General features: G+C 42.0%; 4 protein-coding genes across 5 annotated transcripts; all 4 read left to right on the top strand.

Moving 5' to 3' along the window:
- Positions 1–1,156: 1,156 nt before the first annotated feature.
- Positions 1,157–1,519, top strand: RB195_025250 (uncharacterized protein; the record flags this gene model as incomplete). Its single annotated transcript, XM_013443624.2, has 1 exon — positions 1,157–1,519. The coding sequence occupies one exon, from the start codon at positions 1,157–1,159 to the stop codon at positions 1,517–1,519; it is 363 nt and encodes a 120-aa protein (XP_013299078.2).
- Positions 1,520–2,265: 746 nt separating this feature from the next.
- On the top strand, positions 2,266–3,563 carry RB195_025249 (uncharacterized protein; the record flags this gene model as incomplete). Of its 2 annotated transcripts, XM_064213311.1 has the most annotated exons (2): positions 2,266–3,012; positions 3,075–3,563. In XM_064213311.1, 2 exons carry the CDS (start codon positions 2,266–2,268, stop codon positions 3,561–3,563), a joined length of 1,236 nt encoding a protein of 411 aa, XP_064069192.1. The 2 variants fall into 2 exon arrangements, with proteins under 2 accessions (XP_064069192.1, XP_064069193.1); XM_064213312.1 differs by having other exon boundaries at positions 2,272–3,114.
- On the top strand, positions 3,358–3,963 carry RB195_025248 (uncharacterized protein; the record flags this gene model as incomplete). The annotated part of the gene is made up of 1 exon (XM_064213310.1): positions 3,358–3,963. The coding sequence occupies one exon, from the start codon at positions 3,358–3,360 to the stop codon at positions 3,961–3,963; it is 606 nt and encodes a 201-aa protein (XP_064069191.1).
- A 14,675-nt stretch (positions 3,964–18,638) lies between these two features.
- RB195_025247 (uncharacterized protein) lies at positions 18,639–19,667 on the top strand (the record flags this gene model as incomplete). Its single annotated transcript, XM_064213309.1, has 3 exons — positions 18,639–18,641; positions 18,693–18,923; positions 19,533–19,667. The coding sequence occupies 3 exons, from the start codon at positions 18,639–18,641 to the stop codon at positions 19,665–19,667; spliced, it is 369 nt and encodes a 122-aa protein (XP_064069190.1).
- Positions 19,668–22,849: the final 3,182 nt, after the last annotated feature.

The following is a 22,849-nucleotide window of genomic DNA, read 5'->3' as shown; positions in this document are numbered from 1 at the left end:
AAACTTAACTAGTTATCAATGGCAGAGGTCTCGAGAATTCCGAGAACTGACATCAAATGAAACACTGCGTATCTCGATAAACAGCAAGGGAGGCAAAAGAGTTCGTAGTTCGTCTGCCAACAGTACACGAAGAGATGGCGGAACGGCAATTAATGCAATTATTAAAACCATTTATTGCCCAGATACAGAAAAAGACTTAACTGCACGATATAAACGTCTCAACCATGTTTGCATTAGCGTCGATGAATCTGTTGGTTTAGACAAAACGTCCCTTAGCAGGTTAAGATTAGAAATACCAAACCGCTCAATCCTTTACAGCTTGATTAAAGCGCATAAGTTCTCAGGAGAAGACATAAGATGATTGTCAGCGAAGATGTATAAAATAAGGCCAGTAATAAGTTTTGTAGCACTGCTTTTGCCGTTATTTGACCAACATATCATATCTCTTAGTTTTTTTTTCTTGAAATGTGGAATAAATATCGCAGTACATAAAATTCACTCGAGAGAAAAGAAATGATGGATGGCTGCCTTGTTTAAATGCTCAAATAAAGCTATGCAATGGCAATGCAAGCGTGATGTGGTATCGTAGAGAATGCTTGAAAAACATATGAACGCAAGTTCAGCTCATCCTAGGGGTGTGAAAACGACAATTGTTCTCAATATGATCAAAACGCCACGGATCTCCCTCACTAGAGGGATCACAGCCGGCTAGTCGCGAGGCTACGTGGCGCGTCCCCGGGTGGCGGATAGGGGGCTAATCGCGGACCGAAAGCGGCCTTGTGCTTGCCCAGAGACGCAGGTGGATTTACGGGATGGACTCCCTGTTTCTGCTGAGCCAGGACTGACTCATGACATCCTTGTATACCGCACGTCGGTCCGGCCAAAAGTCTGCAATCAAGTGACTGGGAGGTGCAAGGGAGGTGGTTTGGAGTCGCCTCCAACAAATAAGCTCCACATGTCTACTCCGGGAGAACGGAAGTTCTCCCAAAAACTCATGGGATTAGAGGCTTGCAACCTGCCCATAGGTTTTAAATTTTTATGCAAAACACAGTAATAGAAAAGAGTCTCCTGATTCCGGAGGAAAGCCTGCTCGGTAGCGCCAGGTAGGACGGGATTGCAGGAGTCATATAGGCTACCGAAACGGGAAAGGACTAGGATGACGATCTGTACTTATGACGCACGTACGCTTGCATCGGAAGCGGTCATCGAAGATCTGATGATGCAAACCAAGAAGATCAAGTACGACGTCATCGGAGTGACCGTGACGAGACGACGTCACTCTCTCAACGCCATATATGAAACTAGGGAAGAACTGTTCTTAGGAACATGCGACCGTAGATGTGTTGGTGGAGTTGGCGTCCTCGTCAACACGAGTATGGCAAAGAACATCGACTCTTTCGAACAACTTACTACCCGAATCGGACGTCTGCGAATGAGAAGATGTGGTCCAACACCAGCTTTGACTGTCTTCGTCCAACATCAAGCTACGAAGAAGAAGAAGTCGAAACTTTCTATATGAACCTGGAGAATTTCTACCGAGAAGATCATGCCTCCTACAAGGTCATAATTGGCGATTTCAACGCCAAAGTTAGCCCAAGAAGAACGCCGGAGGAACTTCACATCGGGACCCACGGCGTACAATGGAATGATCTCCGAGTTCATCATGACAACTAATACCATCCATGGAAACTCGCAATTCCAGAAGCCCTCCTCTCTACGCTGGACGTGGGAGTCACCCGGTGGAGGGTATCATAATGAAATTGACCACATCATCTTCAGTAAAAGGTTCTGCCTGACGGACGCCGCTGTTGTACCAAAGTTCTATACGGGTTCGGACCATCGCTTCCTCCGAGGAAGATTTTCGTTCACAAAGAGGGCAGAGAAAGCCGCCAAGTTCTGAGAAAAATCCCAGCACTTCCATCTACTGGGATGTTTTCGCTACGCTAGCCGATTTTTGGGAACATATCACAAAGGACAACATCGACGAGGAATATGACCGGCTCGTTAAACACCTTCATGACTGCGCGAAGAAGGCTGAGGTTTTAAAACAACCTAGAGACGCCTGCCTTTTGAAACTCTTGAGCTGATACGCCAGCATGGAGCAGTACGAGCCGCAGGGAACGAAGAACTCACGTCCGAGCTCGCAAGGCTTTGCGGAGAGGCGATAAAGGAAGACTCTAAAGAGAGAAGAGCAGAAGTGCTGGCTGAAGCTGCAGAGGCGGGAAAAGCATCCGCTATGCCCGTCGAGAATTCGCCAGTCGCAAGATGAGGATGACTGCTCTCCGGAACCCAGAGGGAATAGCCATTGCATCGAGAAGGGGGATGGAGAAAATCATCTACGACTTCTACTCTGATCTCTTCGACAGCCATGTCCATTTGCCTCCTCACCATCTGAGGGAACACGGACATGTCATTCCAGAGGTTCTCCAGTTCGAAATACGACGTGTTATCATGTCGGTAAGAAATCGTACGGCACCCGGTCCCGACAGAATAAAACCAGAACAACTGAAGAGCCTTCCGCCAGTATTCATCAACACCCTGGCGAGGCTCTTTACACGTTATCTGTCGGAATGCAAGGTTCCTAAACAGTGGAAGACCAGCAAGACCGTGTTGTTGTATAAAAAGGGAGATCCACATGACATCGGCAACTATCGCCCAATCTGCCTACTGTCCGTCATCTACAAGCTCTTTACAAGAGTAATCCTTAATAGGATTGAAAAAGTCTTGGATGAAGGACAGCCATGCGAGCAAGCAGGGTTTCGAAAAGGATTCAGCACGATTGACCACATTCACACTGTTTCGAAACTCATCGAGGTATCACGAGAGTACAAGATGCCGCTGTGTCTCACCTTCATCGACTTAAAGAAGGCTTTCGACTCGGTTGAGACGGAAGCGGTCGTGGAAGCCTTGGACAACCAAGGCGTCCCTACTCAGTATATAAAGGTACTTCGAGAGTTGTACAGTAACTTTACGACCGGAATTTCGCCATTCTACAAGAACATCATCATTGACGTAAGAGGGGGGTCCGACAGGGTGATACAATTTCACCCAAAATATTCACAGCCACCCTCGAGAACGCAATTCGAAAGTTGGAATGGGACGACATGGGAGTGAAGGTTGATGGTCGGCAGCTACACCATTTGCGCTTTGCTGATAACATCGTACTGATAACACCTAGCATCAGCCAAGCGGAACGAATGCTGACCGAATTCGACGAAACATGTGGATGCATCGGTCTTCAGCTGAATCTACAAAAGACGATGTTCATGCGGAACGGATGGGTCTCGGATGCCCCATTCACGCTCAACGGAAGGAACATAATGCACCAGCTACGTTTATCTGGGTCGAGAACTAAACATGATGAACGACCTGACCCCCGAGCTGGGCAGGAGGAAACGAGCGGCTTTGGGAGCGTACAAGAGCATCGAGGATGTGGTGAGGAAGACCAGGAACACCCGGCTCCGTGCTCATCTCTTCAACACCACCGTACTTCCTGCTTTGACTTATGCTTCGGAAACCTGGGCATTTCGCAAGCAGGAAGAAAACGCGGTGAGCGTCATTGAACGCGCAATTGAGAGAGTGATGCTAGGAGTATCCCGTTTCACGCAAGTGAGGGACAGGATTCGAAGTTCTCTTCTACGTCAGCGATCGAAGATTAGAGACGCACCTTCGTTTGTCAAGGAAAGTAAAATAAAGTGGGCCGGACACATGACGCGCTTTAACGACAACCGTTGGACCAGAGCCGTAAACGACTGGATTCCGCGTGATATTAAGCGCACTACAGGAAGACCGCCGACACGATGGTCAGATTTCTTCACGAAGTCCTTCAAAAAAAATTATGATGCTCTTTGTGTCCCACGCGAAAGGAGGAACCACTGGGCTACTCTGGCACGCAATCGGGACAAATGGAAGAATTACTGGCGCCCGCTCGACCAGTTAGAAGATCAACGGACGTCAAGGTGATCAAGGTGATCATGATCAAAGCGATGTGCACAGGATATAGAGAACAGGAGAAATCACAAAACCTTGCCATAAACACAGCTACTTCGAACGGTTACACGATATCGAAATATAACAATTATTCTCGAACCGTCAATAAAACGGTGGGAACTCTCCGTTAAAGGCAGCATACCACGAATTTGAGGTGGTACGGATTTCAGATGGAGTATCCGTATACGGAGTGGTAGATTATGGAGACTGGGGTGGTTCCGCTCATCTCTCCGTGAATCACTGCAAGCAGCCGGCTCCTGAACGCTGTTTTGTGCGAAGACTTCTATTGCAGCGCGCCACCCTTGCACGCGTAGCATCCCTTACCGCCTATCGGGGCAGTCCGAGTTGATTTTCGACGAATCGCAGGACCGAGGCGACGCAAGGGTGGAGCATTGCAAGAGATTGCATCGTACAAAACAGCATTTTGGAGGCGGCTGTTTGCAATGATACAGTGAGAGACGAGCGAAACCACCTCGTTCTTCATAATCTACGATCCCTTATACGGAAACTCCACCTGAAATCCGTACCACCGCAGATTCGTGTTATACTGCCTTCAAGATACAAGTCCCCTGTACATCCCTTTCATCTCCAACCCCTTAACTGCAGTGATACATCGGGGGTTCTTTTGTGAGCTCAGTTACAAAGCGATGATGCATAGGCGAACATCCCCAACGACAGCTTCAAGCAACAGCTAATTCGTAATAGACTCCTCGATAAGCAGTGTATCTCGGAATGTTGCTTCGTTTTTTGGTACAGATTGCGCGGAGAACGGAAATAGACTACATGGCGTGTAACGCCATTTATTTCGAAGAAACGCTGAGCTTGCATATCAAAAAGAATTCGGGTGGTAAAAGGTGTGGACTGTTTCAGCACCATCACCTATTCTCTTGTTGATCTTTCATTCGCATGAGAAAGTGTACCGACTATGCTTGGGTGTTGCCCAGTGTCTTCACCCTTTTCGTTGAAAATGAAAACAATTCATTTTCTTCTTTAACGGAGTTCGTGAAGAAATGTTATCATTGGGACAATGGTCTTCTTGTTGTGTGTTTTCTATTTGATTGAATCAGTCGCTCAAGGCTGAGATTTTCGTTAAAAAGTATCACGTTTCCTACCGTCCTACTTTCCTTAGGAAATGTTGCAACATTTTTGAACTCCAATGTTGACGTGAACTCCCTGGTATTTCAAAACAAAGAGAGCAGTTTTATATCTTTGTAAAGTCGTTCCCTTCCTACAGACGAGCTCTGGAAACAGATATTTCATCGTCTTTATTCTCGAAATAAGAAACCACAGCTGGACCACTTCATTGGTTGTTCCTTTCATGTTTGTTTCACTGGGCATAAGTGGAGGATCAACGTTTGTTCTATCTGTTTCTCAATAATACCGCATTTCCAAGATTGAACAGTCTTTCCTGATGTTTTCTCGAAATCGCTCATAGTTTCTTCCCCCTTGCCTTGCGTTTGGTGTCACAAGAATGTCATCAGTGAAACGAAGCTGAACTGCATTTGCCAGAAAACGACTTTCTGAGAGACCCTTGAGTGATCTGGAGAAGATTGCGCCACTTTGTCGGATCCCTATTCTAGACCTCAAACCCAGGTAATGAAAATAAAATTGGAACTACTAACAACAACGATATAAGAGCAAGAAGGTGCATGAGCTATTGAACAACGGTGAGCAGCGGTCCTTGTACATGGTGAATAGGGCGGAACTACAGCAAATAGTATACCTTACACTGAGACAGACAGATTAGCTGATTGTTAGCTGTTATTTTATAAATTTACCAAGATTAAAGTACAAAAACAAACAGAGGAAGCTTTCTATACCCTTTAAAGTCATACTTTAACTGATTTTTGAAAAAGTGTCTATCTGATCAGTCTTGCTCGATCCTTTTCACTCATACTGCAGTCTTTCATCTTCTGTGCCTTCGATTGTGCAGTAGTGCAGAGCAATGCAGATTCAGCGGCAATTCCTATGCTGATCCTCCATCTTATACAATCATATTGGTTAACAATCTTGCAATTCTACAACATGTAACATGTGAAAAGCTTTACCTTGGCGAAGGTATTGTAAGCCTCAGTGAAGTCTTCCAACACGTTCTGATTCGATGTATCAGATAACGCATGATTATTCACGGCCATGAAGAAAATGGCATGAATTTGGAAAGAAAAACTTCGAACATTATTCGCCAGATATACATCCAATTATTCTCCAAATATGCATCTACGACGAAGAAGTCAGAGTAGAAACCGGAGTTTACTTTCTCTATTCTCCTAATTTACGAAGTTATTCTTCCATTCATTTTACACTAACGTATCAACTTGATATTTTCATGTGTGTCCCGATGACATTTCAGCTCTCTTGTTATCTCGGTATTTTGCTTTACGAGGTGTTCATCTTCATCGCCGATGTTGTTCTTTGCAGTATGTTTCAAAAATTCGGAAATGAAATCTTCTTCGGAACATGCGTTGGTTCCATCTCGGGTACAAATTGAGACAAAATATGTTTTCTTTCACAGATAGCTATGAGACCCAACGGTTAACGTAGGACTTTCTTTGTTGGGCGGATAAGGCGTTTGATCGGATTAGTCACGTTCGATTTCACCCCTTTCAGGCTCTGAAGAAGGCGATATTGCCGAAACGTTAGCCACGAATAAAGGACTATAACAACCTCGTATACGGCTCTACTAAAGAAAACAATTATTGAGACAAAATAAGATCAGGCAAGAAATACAGTGCGATAAGGGTAATATCTTTGTCCACATTTCATTGCAATTATATTATTCTATTATACAGCGATATACATCGGCAATGATTGCCGATGTACATCGCCCCAGTAGTTTCCAAAGAACGCGAGCATTCTGTGATGAATAATCTCATCGTGCCAAAACCACTCATATTAGAACACAAAACTTCATCGTACTCGCTGTTCCTAGCCTTGCCATTTGTACCATTCACCTTGATTCGTGCTGCATACATTCCACAGGGCTAGGGAAATATTGGATGGCTCAGAGTCACACAATTTAAATGTGATTGAAAACGATTATATTGGTACTACTCGAGGGTATCTTCATGTAGTGATGACGATTATCAATCGATACAAAAACATTTGTAGGCAAAGATCCCTCGCTTCCTGTGCACCTAAAGAGAAATATTAAAAAAGAACTTGCTATGAATATATGGCACCGATGCTGTTTGAAGTAATAAAAGAGGAATTCTCAAGTACCGGAGACATCCGCGATCAGAGGGCACACATCGCTACAGCCAAGGTTACATCCAATCCCACATCCACTTGGTATGAGGAATGCTGGCAGAACAGAACATGGTGGTTAGGTCGATGTGCAGACACTTCCATGGACGCTTCGGTTTATATATAGTCGGGTTAGAACGACTTTGAGCACGGTGAAATTGTGTAAGCGGTCACCTTCGAAGCGGTGCGGTAGAGCGTAGCGGTTAGTATCTAGGGGACGATTACTGACACTATTCCTCGCTTTAGTTCGCGGTGGTGGCAACTTCACCGTGTTTCATGTCGTTTTGAACCTACTACATGTACTCAAGTTCAATTTTTGTTATGTTCATCGGCTTTTTCATACAACTTCTGGTGTTTACTATGGTCTTGGTACTTCCATATGCACTGCAGTGATCCTGAGCACCAAACTGGTTTAATTCAATTGTTAGTATGGTTTCTGCGTGTGCGTGGACACTCATGTCAAACGGATGGACGTAGAAACAGACTGATTGAAAATTATTGTGTTATATGACAAGATTACAGGTATTGTCTTTCAAGTTTGTAGTAAAGGATGAAGACAATGGATAAAGTGTTGGAATTGATCGGTTTAAGAAGCGCCAACGTGTTTGACTTTAATTCAGAATTGTTTGAGGTGTGTGAACGAGTATAAAACCTATACAGTACAGAAGCGATCCGAGTACTAGACCAATGTTTTATCCTCCCAGACAAGTCTTGCCCCATTTATCGATCCGGTGGTGTGAAAGAGTTGGAGAGAAAGAGAAGAAAAAAGAAAACAGTTTCGAACCATCGACAGTGCTGTAGGGGCGAAACTTCTCACACTTCGCTGCAACCACTCATAGTAATGACAATGGGAAGTAAGGTAAGTAACCTAATTTCAAAGATATTAATAGCACAAAATTATCCGAGATGCTCCAATGCTCTGAACTGAAGGAAATCTGAAGTTAAAACCAAAAGAGTTTTAACATGTTTTGGAGGTAATTGCTGTAAGTAAGAACACTAAATTGACCCAAACTACGTTTCTTAATAAGGAGAAAAAATATGTAGTGGTAGTAATGTTTGCATTGAATTGAAAGGGTTGAAATAGTTAAGTATCCTATTCTATTAAGATTGCAAAAAAAGAGATCTTCTCACGTATGTCACTGTTTCACATCTTTTTAGAAAGGCTTGTATTAGAGCGTTGGATTCGTGTTTACTTATAAAAACACAAAATTGCTATTTCAGAACTACATAGTTCTGGGTTTCGACCCTCTGTTTGGCCCACTAAGGGTTACCTACTCTTTCCCTAACGTCCTTTTCTGCTAACCAATTCGGAAACTTGTGTACGTACCTCTGCAAACAAGAATCCAAAAAGATATTCGAATTTTAGTCGACTCAGGAATAGTGACTTTAAATTTTAAGGAAAGTAAGACATAGATGATGTCTGCCTTTGCTTTCTTATCCCTGAGATGGACTTGGATTAACTAATGCATAGGAGTGTTCAAAATGCGTGTGGGTGTGTTGAATGCGTTGAGAGTGTGCGTTGAGAAGTGTCCATTGAGAATTTCTCAACAGGGGGTCGTAAGAGGTTAGGAGGAGGTCGTAAGGCTAATGAGAAGAGAAGAAAAATGAAGAGAGCAAGGAGAAAAAGACGAGGGAATAGTCGATTTTAAATAAACACGTGCTAAGGATGCGAAATATTAGAGAAGTAGATGGCGTGAAGTATTTTTTAAATTTTTTAATCCTTTTTTTTTTTGCTGGTATGATTCCACACCTTTTGGTCCGAGACTAGTAGGGGAAATTCAAAACAAAGAAGGAAATCGAGATTAGGATCAATACGAGGGATCGTGTGTACGAAGGCAAGAAAAAGAGTGCTAATTATACAATGCGTTTTGAACCAACCCTTGCAGCCCTGCTTTAAAGTGAATTGTTTTGGAAATTTTCATCAAGAAAATGGAGAAATGGAGAATATTGAGTATGAGAGGAGTCAAAAAGAAAGAGTATCCGGTATCACCAATGGGCTGTCAATTTGAGGACAAACCATCAGATAACGAAGTAAATATAGCACATCATAAATAATATAATAAAAGTTGTGAGGATAATGAAATGGGAAGCAAAGTGTTCTAATTGCACGTGGCTAAATAAAAATCCTGCTAAGAGCATAGGCATTGTAAATTTCGGTATTATTTTATTTTATGAGAATCGGAGCTAACTAGAAGTAACTTCGTATTGATTACTAAGAAGCCGTAAGAGAAATGTATTACAAGCCCTAGGATAACCCCTTTGATGCAAAACACCGCTACCCTTCCATGGTGCAACGAGATGTGTTGGTGTTTGTTTGTTTTTGAGGGATCAATCTCTGACAAAAGTGGGACGTTAGCAGTTAGTGTGAAAGGGTCTGGAGAGCGTACTTCTCATCCGGCAGTGACGAATTTCTCATCATCACTCGAAAAACCAATTTCGATGCTGCTACTGAGCGAACAAAAAGACATTTACAGGCGAAATTAGGGTTAAAATAAGTATTATGCAGGCTCCACGAGTTTCTGAATAACGACGCTCAAAGTCATTTTTATCCAATAATCCTGAAAACAACTGCAGAGAGAGATTTCTTTTATATTTCTACACGTTCTTCATGTTTGGTGCTTCCAGCTTTCCTATTTTTTTTTTTGAAATCTACTTGAGGAAAATTCTAAATTTTTCTTTAAATTATCGAGTTTTTCTGAAATAGCTTTTGAACCAGAGCTTCTTCACAGACCAAAAGAGTTCTTCAACTAGGCTAATCTCCGTAATCTCGCAACGGAAAAAAGTGCGCAATCTCAGATTTTCGGCTATCAGTCAAAATGTGTATGACTTCAAACAAAGTCCGATATTTCAGCTAGTGTTTATAAAAATGAATTCGGTTTAAAGTATATTGAGGAGAACATTTGCTACCATAATTCATTTTCACTTTCTTTCAGATACTTTTCGTTCACTCAAAGTTTAGTTTCGAGGAGTCGAGAAAATGTTAAATTTCTCAACTTTTTCACAACTAGCTTTCAAAAAACCAGAAGGTCCCTGAAAAAGATGTTTTGAACTTTTCATAGCGTCCATCTTCCTTTACAAAAGTCGCCACTTTTGTCTTCCTCCGTCTCTTCTGTAGTCTGGTATTCATGTTTATTTCAAGCTAGCAAAACCTGATTAGTCCTGCAGTAATTCCAATTATAGCCCGGTTCTAATCGCTAAAATTATCTCTAAATAACAGCTAGATGATGTGGAGGACAGTGCTCTAAATACCACTTCAGAAAAACTGCCGGCGAAACGTTCTTCTCAGTAATTTTTTTCCGGTTTTGTAAAAATCAAGGTTGCGACGGGGAACGAATTATTCACCGTCTGTAATTACTGTAAATGGGTAATACTATCTGTAAGAAGTAGAAAATAGCGAGAAAATGCTTTCATAATGCGTTCTGCTTCGTTGCAAGCTGTTTTTTCAACTTTGCAGGAATAAGGCAATTCCGGCGGGGACGACTAGAACTCTCAACCGTTCGTTTTCATTGTCGATGAGCAAAATTGTGTTCAAATAGTGAGAAGTAGTGTGAAAATGGTTTTATAATGTTTCCTCTGTTGTTCTACCTGCGGGACTTTGTATTAATGGCCATTGTTGTATTTATTAATATTTGCTATGTAATATTATTTGATTTCTTTATTAAACGTTCAATTTGTTTCTTTAATTCTGTTTATCACAACTAATTTTTCATTGTGATGAGCGGCTATACTACTAGTTTTCCAATTACACGCTTAACCCTGATCACTAGGTGTTATGAAGGCATGATGGCTTGTATAATGACTCGCGGGCACTAGCCGATTTGTTTGGTCAGTGTTCTTATCCACCCAGACAAGAGTGGTTCCCATTTATTAACCCCGAAGGGATGAAAGGTACAGGGCGGTTTCGAGCCACCGATCGATCATCCACTCACAGTCCTCTTACCGACTGCACTACACCAAGACTCAACGACTGCGAATTCGGTGTCACTTTCCCTTATCGGGGAGCTTTGAGACGGCTACGATATCGGTGAATAGTCATAGACCAGTAATGACAATAACGTTGTCGACTCCATTGTGGGTACCGTTGATCGCCGACATCTATCTTCAGCACAAGCTTGAACTAAATCTTCAGACGTAATTCTTGACCATTCTTGGCGTAGATGTCACCAATCTTGATCTTGTAGGAGGTATGATCTTCTCTATGAAATTATGTTCGTACATTGAGCTTCAACTCCTTCGCAGCTTGATATTAGACCGTAAGTGATGAAGAAGGGCAGTGTAGCGCAATCGGTAAGAAATTTCGCTGTGGATGCAGCGGAGGTTCAATTGGGCCCTAGTGCCAACCAAGCCTTTCATCCCCCTGTAGGCAATAACTAGGCGTGTTTGGGATAAAAACACTGCGTTCGTAAACCTCAAACGATTTTAAATTGAAGTGAACGAGGTAGCGCATCCCAAGTGATCTGATTAACGTCAAATGCTTTATCCTTTAAGCGATGAAGACAACCAAAGCTAGCTTCAATCCAGATCTTCCACGCATAGACGTCCGATGTGCACATAGTCTGTTTTTCCAGGTCATCGATGATCGTCGCTGCACTCATGTTGGTAGAGATACTATCTATAGTAAGCACTCTGCATTCATTTTTATGCACTGGTTGATTTGATAAAATATATAATATTGGCATGATATGTAGTGTTAGACGCAGAAACACTTTATTTTGAACAAATAAAAGAAAAAGTACCAGTGATAGGTAAAAACCATTTAGTTGAAGAGAACATAATTTGAAGTCTTGGTTGAACTAAATGAAATATATCGAAGGTCGTTGGTACTCTTCCCAATGCAATGATTCTAAAGCTAAACCCTGCACGTTCCAACATGTTTATCTCATTTTGGTTTATTTCTTCCCAAATAATATTTCTCAGCCAAAACAGATCTTTTGTCTGATGTTTTAAATCTGCCTTCAATTACGAAAACTTGAAAACATCACTTTGATAAAAGAAACTCAGGGAGTTTAATCGGATGAATGCACCGTCCCAATCGCAGTACAACAAACGGCTTGTCGGGTAAGAAATAAAAAGGTTCACGAGGAATTCGAAACATTTGACTAATCATTGTCAGGACGAATGCTTCTGTGGAGAGTCCTGTGGATATCAAAATCGACTGCTGTACTGCCTACAGACTTCCTAACATCGTAACGGTCCGTTGTCGTCCTGAAAATTTTTCGCTACTCCTCCAGTTTCTTGTAGTTCTCTACCCAAAAATAGTCAATTTCGTGCTGGGAACGTGACCTCGAGGGTGAGTCCAGAGCAGGCACGGAACATATGCTACGAAAAAAAAATGCTTTCGACCGCAAACGGTCACAACTCTCTCGTCCACCTCATATTGCCTACCGATTGGTGGTATGAATAAACTTCCGCGACTTCTGCGTTCGCGGAAGCCGTTCTCACTTCCTCCCTATCTTCACAGTGCGCCTCATCCTGTACGCCTGCGACTGGGCATCAGAGCATTCAAAATATGATCAAATACAGGAGGGAGCGTATTTGAAGCAGAATAACGTTAGATCTACCACGTACACTAAGCCCTGTAGGATTGCGTGAGAGTCTTTACTGTAGGTCACGGCGATACCACGGCGCTGATATGATATTTCTTTATCACTTTCCCAGTTGTCCTTGACAGGAAAAGAATGTTCCTATCAACGTTTCGGAATAGTTAGCCCATAGGTCCAAAAATCTCATTCTTTTGAAGCAAGTAAGAATTTTGTAAAAGTTAGAGTTTATAGTGACTGGAAGGATGACCTCATCTAAAATTACTTTCTTTACATTCGTGGACAAGCACAAGACATGTTACCCTATTCATGTCTCCTTAACCTAAGTTGCCCAATCTTTCAGGCCGGAAAAATTGAAGTATAAAAATAAATATTACTTGAAAAAAAAACACGCCAACGTCTGCGAATCTCAACATTCGTGACCACTTAGCATTCACTTGTCCGGCTAGATACACTTACTTGATGATTCTTCGTAAATCGTTCCCATCATTGCGAGAAAATCCTGAGAACAGTTCATCATTCTAACATAACGTCCCTTATGATTTCCTTCATATGTAAGTAGTGCACCGGCTGCTCGAAGTCAATTTTTACTGTCCTCAATTTACGAGAACGTTGTGTCAGTGTACAGCTTTATTTCTTCATTTACTTAGTTTTTTTTTCTATTTTGTTCGTTACATATTTTCATTACTTTGTTGTCATCATTTCTTTATATACTACATATATTTCTACTTATTTAAATAAGTGTACAGAAATATTATATATACCTATATAAATATGTATGTATATGAGCATAAAAATATTGCTGAGGTTTCATTATTCTCTCTCTATAATACAGTGTTCCCATCAACTACTTGACTTCTGCAAATGAAGGACGAGCCCAAAAAGTACAAAGCGAACGATATCATATGTTTGAATGTCGGGGGCCACAGGTATGGTTTTTTCATATGGTCAGATCATTGACTGAACAGTTCTTCTTCAGAAGCTATTAGAAGATCCATTTTAAAAGTTATTTTCTTGCTGATATTGCATTTTCGTACTCTCGCACGCTCTGCTAAAGAACATTTTTGTAATCTATTAGTTCCTCGCTGCTTAAGAAAATAAAAATTTGTTAGTTTCACAAGGAATCCCTTACTTGTTCTGAAAATGGTACACTTCATTCAAGCTTTCATAAGAATGTTGGAGAACTAAACTGTCTAATTTCAGGAATCTTTATTAAAATGAACGTCAAAACTTTTATTTCACGAAATGTGCAGGAAAAACTATTCCATGGCAGTTTTCATTGTAGGTTTGACACGTTTCTTGGAACTCTGGCGGATCCGACAAATGACATTTATTCGTATTTTGTAGTGCTGTTGGAGCCGGAATCGTCAACTAAGCGACATCTTCCAAAGGACAACGACGGCGCAGTAGGTTCACAAAGATCTCATGTAATCTCAAAAAGGTGTAATGTTGATTGAAGTCTTTGCAAGAGGATTTATTATGCTGAAGGTAATTATAGTAACATTTTAGATAATGGATAATGGATGGATGCAATTGTGTAGGCTCGGCCTCTCTGATTCCAAGAAACTCATTATACATGAAATTATACCTGACCCTGACCTACAAATTCCCTCGTGTTTATTAGGACTGCAGATGTAGGAGTTATAATACTCGAGATCTCAAAGCGGATCGAAGTGAGGAGATCGGCAACCACCTCACTTCTAACACCTCTGCCATGGAACTCTTCTATTGTCTTAGTGAGCGGTGGCACACAGAGAGGATCGCAGGCAATTCGCACAACGTCCGAGGATCTTCGCTGCCCCCATATGGAGCACGTTTGAGTCATTGTGATGTGCATTTTGCTACCCATTGTGAAGTCAACGCCTTTACACTCCCTGCTTCACACTTCTCCACAGGAGAAAAATTCTATACATTTCATGCTCCAATATTCGGAATTTAGCCAACACTAGTACGCAAGGCATGCATAACAGTCCTTCGTCAACTTGCTGCGATAACTCCTCTACACCTTGACAACCGTTATCCTTCAATTATTTTTTTGGAGACAGACAAGATGCTGAAGAATCAATGTGCCGATTAAGCCTTTTTCATGGAGTCATGCTCTTTGATTAACGAAAAACGCTTTTGAAGAATGTGCGAAACGACAACGGGAATGGGATACGTAGATTGTGGGGAAGCGGGTGGTTCCGTATATCTATTCCTGTACCAATGTGAACGGACGACCGCAGAATGCTGTTTCTTGCGACGTCCTTTATTGCATCGGGCCACACTTGCGCCCTCCCGCCTGCGATTCGTCGGAAACCCATTCGGATGAATCGCAGGCGGGGGCCGGGGCGCAAAAATTGCACATTGCAAGAGGAGCCGTCGTAAGAAACAGCATTCCGGGGTCGTCCGTTTACAGTGCAGTGATACAGGGAAAATGAACAGAATCACCATCTTCCGCACAATCTACGGCCCCGTATAGGCATTACCCCCTAAAACCCACACCGCCCCAACTTCGTAGGCTGATGCCTTTAAGGCCAAAGTATCAGGCCAATAAAGGTTCCATCTAAAAATCTTGTAGACATACTAGTAGAGAACATAGACAGAAGAACACAGATCATACCGACGTTCTAAGACACGAGTACATTTAAATAAATAAAATTCATTCCAGTTCTTTCTAGATCGCGATCCAGAGACCTTCCGTGTCCTTCTTAACGGGCTACGTTTTTTCGTCCAAGACCAACGTATGCTCCAAATTTTAGTGTGTCATTTTTGTTAGATAATTGAAATAAAGAGAACTGATCTGTGATACGAAGAGAGGCATACTAGAATTGATTCCGAATTGCTCGACATTGTTATAAACAAACAATGGTGTCGTAATAATATTTCGACGTTGTTTGTCTTCTTTTTGTCAAAGGTTCCAAATTTAGATGTAGATGTAGTTCCTCTGAAATCTCCCTTTCCTCTGAAATCTCTTTATCTCGGCACGTAATTCGTCATTAAGAGAGCAAATGAAACAGCAAAAATGAAAAAATAGACATAAAGCCGCTTTGTTGAGTTCACTACTCACTCTGCAGGGGTGGTGACAAGTCAATATGTGGTAGAATTGCTCTTCTAATCTAAGGAAGAACCGCAAGGAACGAACGGCACAAATGTCAGTCTCACCACCTTCACCAGTCACTAATCTAAGCTTTTCTGTTCTAGCCTCGAAAGTCCATTCTGACGCCCCGACAGGCAATCGACCAATCGCAGGAGGGGGTGGGGTGCAAGGGTGGCGCGTTGCAATAGAGGACGTCGTAAGCAATCCCATTCCGAAGCTGCCTGTTTACAGTGATGCAGAGAGGGATAAGCGGAACCACCTCTGTATTCATAATCTGGGATACGATGTAGGTATACTCCAACGAAAGTCCATACCACGCCAGCTTCGTGGACCTTCGAATAGCGACGCCAATATAAAAATTTGAGAACGAATCAAAGCGTGCTCAACAATTTGATCTGTTCTGTGACCGAGTATAGATTTAAAAACCTTCTGCGATCCTCCAAAACTTCTACCAAAAAGGTACGAGAAATCTCAATCTCATTAACTGTGCGAGGGCGATTCGCAGAAAAGAAAAGCTTATTACTCCAATTGTGGTGGTTTGGTGAACGTTACATCGTTCCCTAAAGTTCAGTAAAAGATGGAAGCGGCTCTTTACTAGCACAATTTGTTGTCGATGAAGGAACTCGTATCACAGAAGAAAAACATATGCAACATGTACAAATGCTGAAAAAATCATTCTCAGCGATGAAAAAACCAGTTTAAAAAAAGGAAAAAGTCGATAGCGTATCAGTCCACTTGGGAGGCGCCAACGCGTTTTACTGGAATTCGTAATCTTTGAGGTTTTGGAACGCGTGTTGGCCTATACAATGACTTGGGGGCAGCCGATAATCAACTCACTGTTTTTATCCTCCCAGACCAGTCTGGTTCCAATTTGTCGACCCTGAGAGATGAAAGACTTGGTTTGCACTAGTTCGAACCAGTTTCGAATCTCGAACCCTTGACCGTGTGGCTATAACGGACCTCTAGCCGACTGCGCCACACCCGCACATGCGATTTTCAAGGCTAGTCTTCGTGATTTGTGTATTTCTTAGTTGCCAGTCCATACTTCATTAGCGGTTTTGAACATACCACGAATCACAGCGCGTTTGACTGCATTCGGATGTGCAGATTTGGCGTGCAATAAGATGTTCTTGGACCTTCTTTGCGATACCACTTTCCTCTGATAATGCCATTTGAAGCACTTATTTGTGTGTTGAGGAAAGGGAGCCAGCCTTCTTTTGGAGTTTTTCGTGTGATTCTTATGTATTGAGATTGTTGATTGAGTATTCGGCAGTGGAATGGACTCGTCCATTTAGGACTGTGTTATTGTTATGGTGCAATAATCATCGATGTATCTGCAATGCATTATTGGTGTACATGACACTACAGGTTCTTAAATTCTGCTCATGAAGCAGATCGCCAGTACTGGTGCTAATTGCTAGACATCTCAATCGTGCGAAATAATTCCCAGATCACATGAAAATGTTGCAATTCAGAGATTCACCGATAAGTGTTATTGTACGAACGTTATTAAGGCCATTTGTTTCCAAGTTGTTACCAAGTGATTCTATTATCTCAGATAGGGTTTGCAGCGCCTCACTGTTTTTCACATTCGTGTAGAGTAAGGTCACCTCAAGGAACTCTATTACGCAGTTGCCCTCCATTCTCGCATTGGTAATCGTTCAAGGAAATGGTGTGTATTCGACAAATGAGATTACACTTTAGGCAAAATCTGGCCTACAATTTTATTAAGCATTTATCACGTCATCTTGTGATTATTCGAGCACAATTACAAGACGTGATCCTGGCAAATCTCCCCAGTGCGAGTACCCAAAGCCAACTTGTAGAAACAGATTATACGATAGATACTGCATGTGTCAAAGATATGTTGTTTGCACTGCGGAAAAGCAGGCAACTGTGCGCAAATGGGGGTAATATATGAGGTTGAGTGCTTGGCGTGCAATGCAACTTACATTGGAGCGACCGGTAAAAACCTTGGAATGAGGCAGGAGAACGACGTAAAAGTTTGATAACACCGCTTGGAAGGCATAGACATGCGGTTCACAACGAAACTATTATGATGTGAAATACGTTATACTGGCTCACGAAACAGAAATATCGGCATGGAAGACGTTGGAAGCGTTTTCGATTTTTAAAAGAAACTCTCCAATGAATAAAAGGAATGAATGGTTGTCGATAACGAATGAGTTCTTGCCACTTGTACCTACGCTACTAAGCTCTGTTACCTATAATTGCCTGATATTGTGTGTGTAGATCAAATCATCTATATCGTTGCTGGTCAACTACATACAGCAATACTCATTTGCTGGTACACTAAGTGACAAGTGCGTGATACCAGCCGTATCATATCCGTACCATATCGGACGAATAATATGTAGGACTATATCAATGTATATGAGATCTGTTTCACTACCTTGAACGATTATCGAAACACTGACCCAGGGTAGTGTGGCACTTGACGGGATAAGCGTGGCATTGTTCCGATCAATCTCTAGTTAAGCCTCTGAAGACTCCGAAAACAAACGAAACGTCAAGCAAGTAAACGTTCCATCTAAAAAAAACCTCGTGGGCACACTGTTACAAAGCATAAAATTAACAATTCCAAAGTTTCTTAATCACACATTGATTATCATCCGCGATCATCATGAGTGTCTATCGCATTGTTCTCTCTTCCTGGGAGAGTATCAACTCTCAAGGACAAGTAGCTGGGAGCTGAGACTCACAGAACAACTCAACACTGGATTTGAAGTCAGCGAAAGAATTGAACAGAATTTTTGCCTCAGGGAATGGTTTGTTCCCGGAACAAGTAATAGTCCGATGGGATGAGGTTTGAAGAATAGGGTGTACGGGGACCGCTTCCCAACGCAAGGCTTCAAGTTGGCGGCGAGTGGCCAAAGCGACAATGCGCTGCGCGTTGTCGTATTGGACGTGAACGGTGGCACATCTTCGTCGCTTTTATCGGATTGCGGCGGACAACCAGCAGAGCTGCAGTGTGTAGACTTTGGCGTCGACCGTCAAAAGAGAATCTTCCCTCTTTGGAGTGGCGGAACTTGCTGTTCACGGCATTGCAGGTAGTGGTCCTTTCAGTCAACAATTCGTTGATGTTGCCTACTACAAGACGTGCCGTATGGCGTTGCTTTCACTTGTAGAAGAAGATCACTCGCAGATGACGTTAATTCATTTGAATTGCAACTGTGGCAGAACCAAGACGCAGCTTTCTTACATGCTATAGCCAGGAAGCTCCTTGAAACACCTAACTATTACTTGAGTTCACTGTAAAAAGGGCGTGTCCCAGCTTTCCAGTGCCAATTTTCCTCCAAGGTATAAAAAAATAACTAGCCAACCCAGTACTGATTAAGTCAATTTGATTGTAACTGTGATTGTTAGCACAAAAAGAAATCTTTAAAATCTGGTAAACTTGTGCATTAACCCAATGCACTCGACTCTATTACCGATTTCCACTTTTTGCAGCTAAGCAAAAATCAAAAGCTCTTCACTTGGTTGTGAGAAGATTATGCAAAAAAAGTGTCAAATGTGGAATTTAGGGGTTATAGTCAATAAACAAAAATGATATGATTGTTCCTATTAACTGTTTCCTCACTGTTTATGAAGAAAAATTACCTTATTAACACAATTAACACTTATACTGAATGGTGAAAGCTACTCGTTGTATGTTTCAGCCCAGCAATCGCAGAACGGCACGATTAAATCCACATGCAGTAAGGAGGATTTATGCCCAAACAAAACGAAAGGAGCAAAAGAAACGAAAGGAATATGGAGTAGATTCCGCAGCAAATAATTCCCAGGCGAAATAATTTAACAATAAAAACGACATGCACACGATCTTGTCGCAGGACGAACGGACTAAACCTCTCCTACAAAGGGAATAACATTTTAAAAAAGTGCAAATCATTATGTGAACGTCTTACCTTATTTCAGCACACAAAATGGAAATCTGTCATTCAATAGCAGCAACCTCGAACTAATTCCTCCGGCTGCTCGACTCAAAATAATAGCCGAATAGTCTACAACGGGGAGGATTCATGGAAGCTTCGATTCACGCTACTTTGCTCAAATAACAACAGACGTTATACGTCAATGACAGAGTCAGTGTTTAAATTCGTACGACTGCTCCAACGATTTGCCAACTTGTGGTATTATTTGCTTTCCCTAGTACAGAATTTTTCCACTTAGGGGAAAAGATGATAACTTTGCTTGCGGGTGTAGCACAGTCGGTAAGAGGCTTCGTTGTGACTGCACCATCGATGTATGGTTCGAAACCGCTAGTCACTGTAAGGACTTCTAGTTCGAATTCTAGGATGATCGTTAACATGTAAGATTACTTTCTAAAAACGTTCCCACACGAAAATTTTGGCACACCTCTTGAACAACACCAGTACACGATGCACGAAGATCACAGCACAGATCACACTTTTCATGCTAAAAGTTGATGAGTGTTATATGCGTGTACGACCACTAACATAGAGAATATTGTTGTTATATTAAACTTTACCATTCTCTTGAAATCACATTTAAGATATAGTAATGGTCGACACAACACGCAGACAAACACTGTGGTGTTTTAGGCGTATGTAATGAATGGTGCTAGCAAGCGTCCCTTCTCGAACCTATCCGCTACGCTTAAAGGCAACATTTAATGAATGTGGGTGGTACGGATTTCAGGCGGAGTATCCGTATACGGGGTCGTAGGTTATGGAGATCGGTGTGGTTCCGCTCATCTCTCCCTGAATCACTGCAAGCAGCCGACCCCTGAATGCTGTTTTGTACGATGCCTTCTATTGCAGCGCGCCACCTTTGCACGCGTTGCGTCCCTTACTACCTATCGGGGCAGTCTAAATTGATTTTCGACGAACCCCAGGGCGGAGGCGGCGCAAGAGGTAGAACGTTGCAATAGATAGCGTCGCAAAAAACGGCAGTCTGAATCTACGACGCCGTATACGGATACTCCGCCTGAAATCCGCAATACCTCAAATTGGTGGTATGCTGCCTTTATAGGCAGCACACCACAAATCTGACGTGATATGGTTTTCCCATAGAAAGCTTCTACATAGCATCATAGATTGCGGAAAACCAGAGGGTTCCGCTCATCTCCCAAAGCCGCTGTGAAAAACAGCCCGAAGCCCCGTTTTTTTTTTTACGACGGCTTGCATTGCAACACGCCACCTTTGTGCACGCGCCGCATGAACGAGCGTGCCTTCGAAGATAGATAAAGTGTTCTCACCAACCTATTCAAGTTAAACTAATGAATAGGCAGCTGCGGGGAACGGGAACGCTTACACAGAGAAGTGTTCTAACGCATCTCGTAAGAACTAAAGCGATTCCCATGGCGTTTCCTACGACGATCGCAGGGAGATGAGCGGCACCATCTGGTTTTCGCAATCTACGACCCCATATACAATCTTTCCATGAGAAATCCATACCAGATTCATGGTATGCTGCCCTTATCCGCACCGCTTCGAGTGCAGCTCCTTACGCAAATGCACTGAGTTTCATTTCGTTTTGACTCACTGTAAGTTGTCCTATTGAGAATTCTTTCGTTATGCCAAAACAAACATAGAATTAGCGTATTTGCTTCTTTCATTTCGATGGGTAATCTCGTGTTGAACTACAGCTCAACATATTCCTTGACACTTTTGGCTTTGATCGTGCCCACACTTCATTCCCATGGAAAGTTTAAAACCTTCCTTTGCTTATTATTTTTTATTATTTCCTATTTGGTTTCGATTTGTGCCCCTTCCGTTGACCTGTAACCTCTGAACTGGAACAACTAGATCTTTAATTTATCAACTTTATACACAAGAAGAAGCATTAACAACAAATACAGGCCTGTAGCACAGAAAATCAATAGCAAGGAGACTGTTGTGGGAAAGATTTGCAGTTCTTAAGAACAGAAAATATGTTCGCTGAAAAAGAAGAAGAAAATTATGGAACGAAGGAACACAATGATCGAATTACTATCGAATTGGGTGATTTTAACACTGTGCTGAGTGGCGTTTAGAAATATCCCCACAAATTACTCCTTCATTCCATCCTATCCGATTTCTTTCTTAACTGGATGGAAGGAAAACAGGAGACCGCTCCCTACATCGAAGACATTGGGGGCCTCAACTTCGAACGAAGCTGTCAGAGCTCCCGCTGTTGATGCTCTATTTCATTATTTGTCAATCTAACCAAGCGATATTGTATGTTATGACTCTTCTTACATCATGATAGTAAAAGGGCTCTGGAGTGAAACAAAAAAGTACACTGCTCATAAATACACTCGGCTTTGTATCTTTTCTATGTCAAGGAAATTAAATGATCAACAGCGGAACAACTTCCTGACCATAACTACCCACATCGTTCAAAATCTTTTAAGCAGCGTACACTCACGACAACCATGCAGGATAAGATGTATACTGAAAAACCTTCAACATTCATCCGTTCAAGGGAAAAAGAATAGTTGTATAACAAACGGGTACCGAACCATGAACCTTATGACGCAATTAAGAGAAAAATAGGAAGGAAACAAGTAAAAAGTTAACGCTTCAATCCCAGCATCATGCTATACAAAGCTAACAATAAAAGAATTCTTAAGAAATTATACTATTTTTTATACTTCATAAAAAATCGAAGTCAGAATGTAAACTGCTTAACTGAATGCCCATAACGACAGAATATTGCACTATAGCAGGGATAAAAGTAATAATGGGTGGGCTAAATACGTTCTATATTAGATAAAATGAGAGGAACACAAATGACGAGAACGAGTTAAAGACTCAAATGCATGTGATGAAAGAAGCAGAGGATCCACAGTATAGGTTCATATCTGAAGCAATCTCAGTGAAGAAAACATGCTACGCAATGTTTCGGTTATTCTCAAGTTAAAATGAAGTGCTTGGGTTTTTTGCCGACCATTATGGTTACAATCAATCCAGAACTGAAGCAACAACTATTCGACGAGGTGAAAGCGAACCTGTTTTGAAAGCACCCGTAT

This window comes from Necator americanus, chromosome X (assembly GCF_031761385.1).
Source record: "Necator americanus strain Aroian chromosome X, whole genome shotgun sequence".
Lineage (NCBI taxonomy): Eukaryota > Metazoa > Nematoda > Chromadorea > Rhabditida > Ancylostomatidae > Necator > Necator americanus.
Note: the sequence above shows the minus strand (reverse complement) of the source record. Positions and strands in the feature narration are given on the sequence as shown.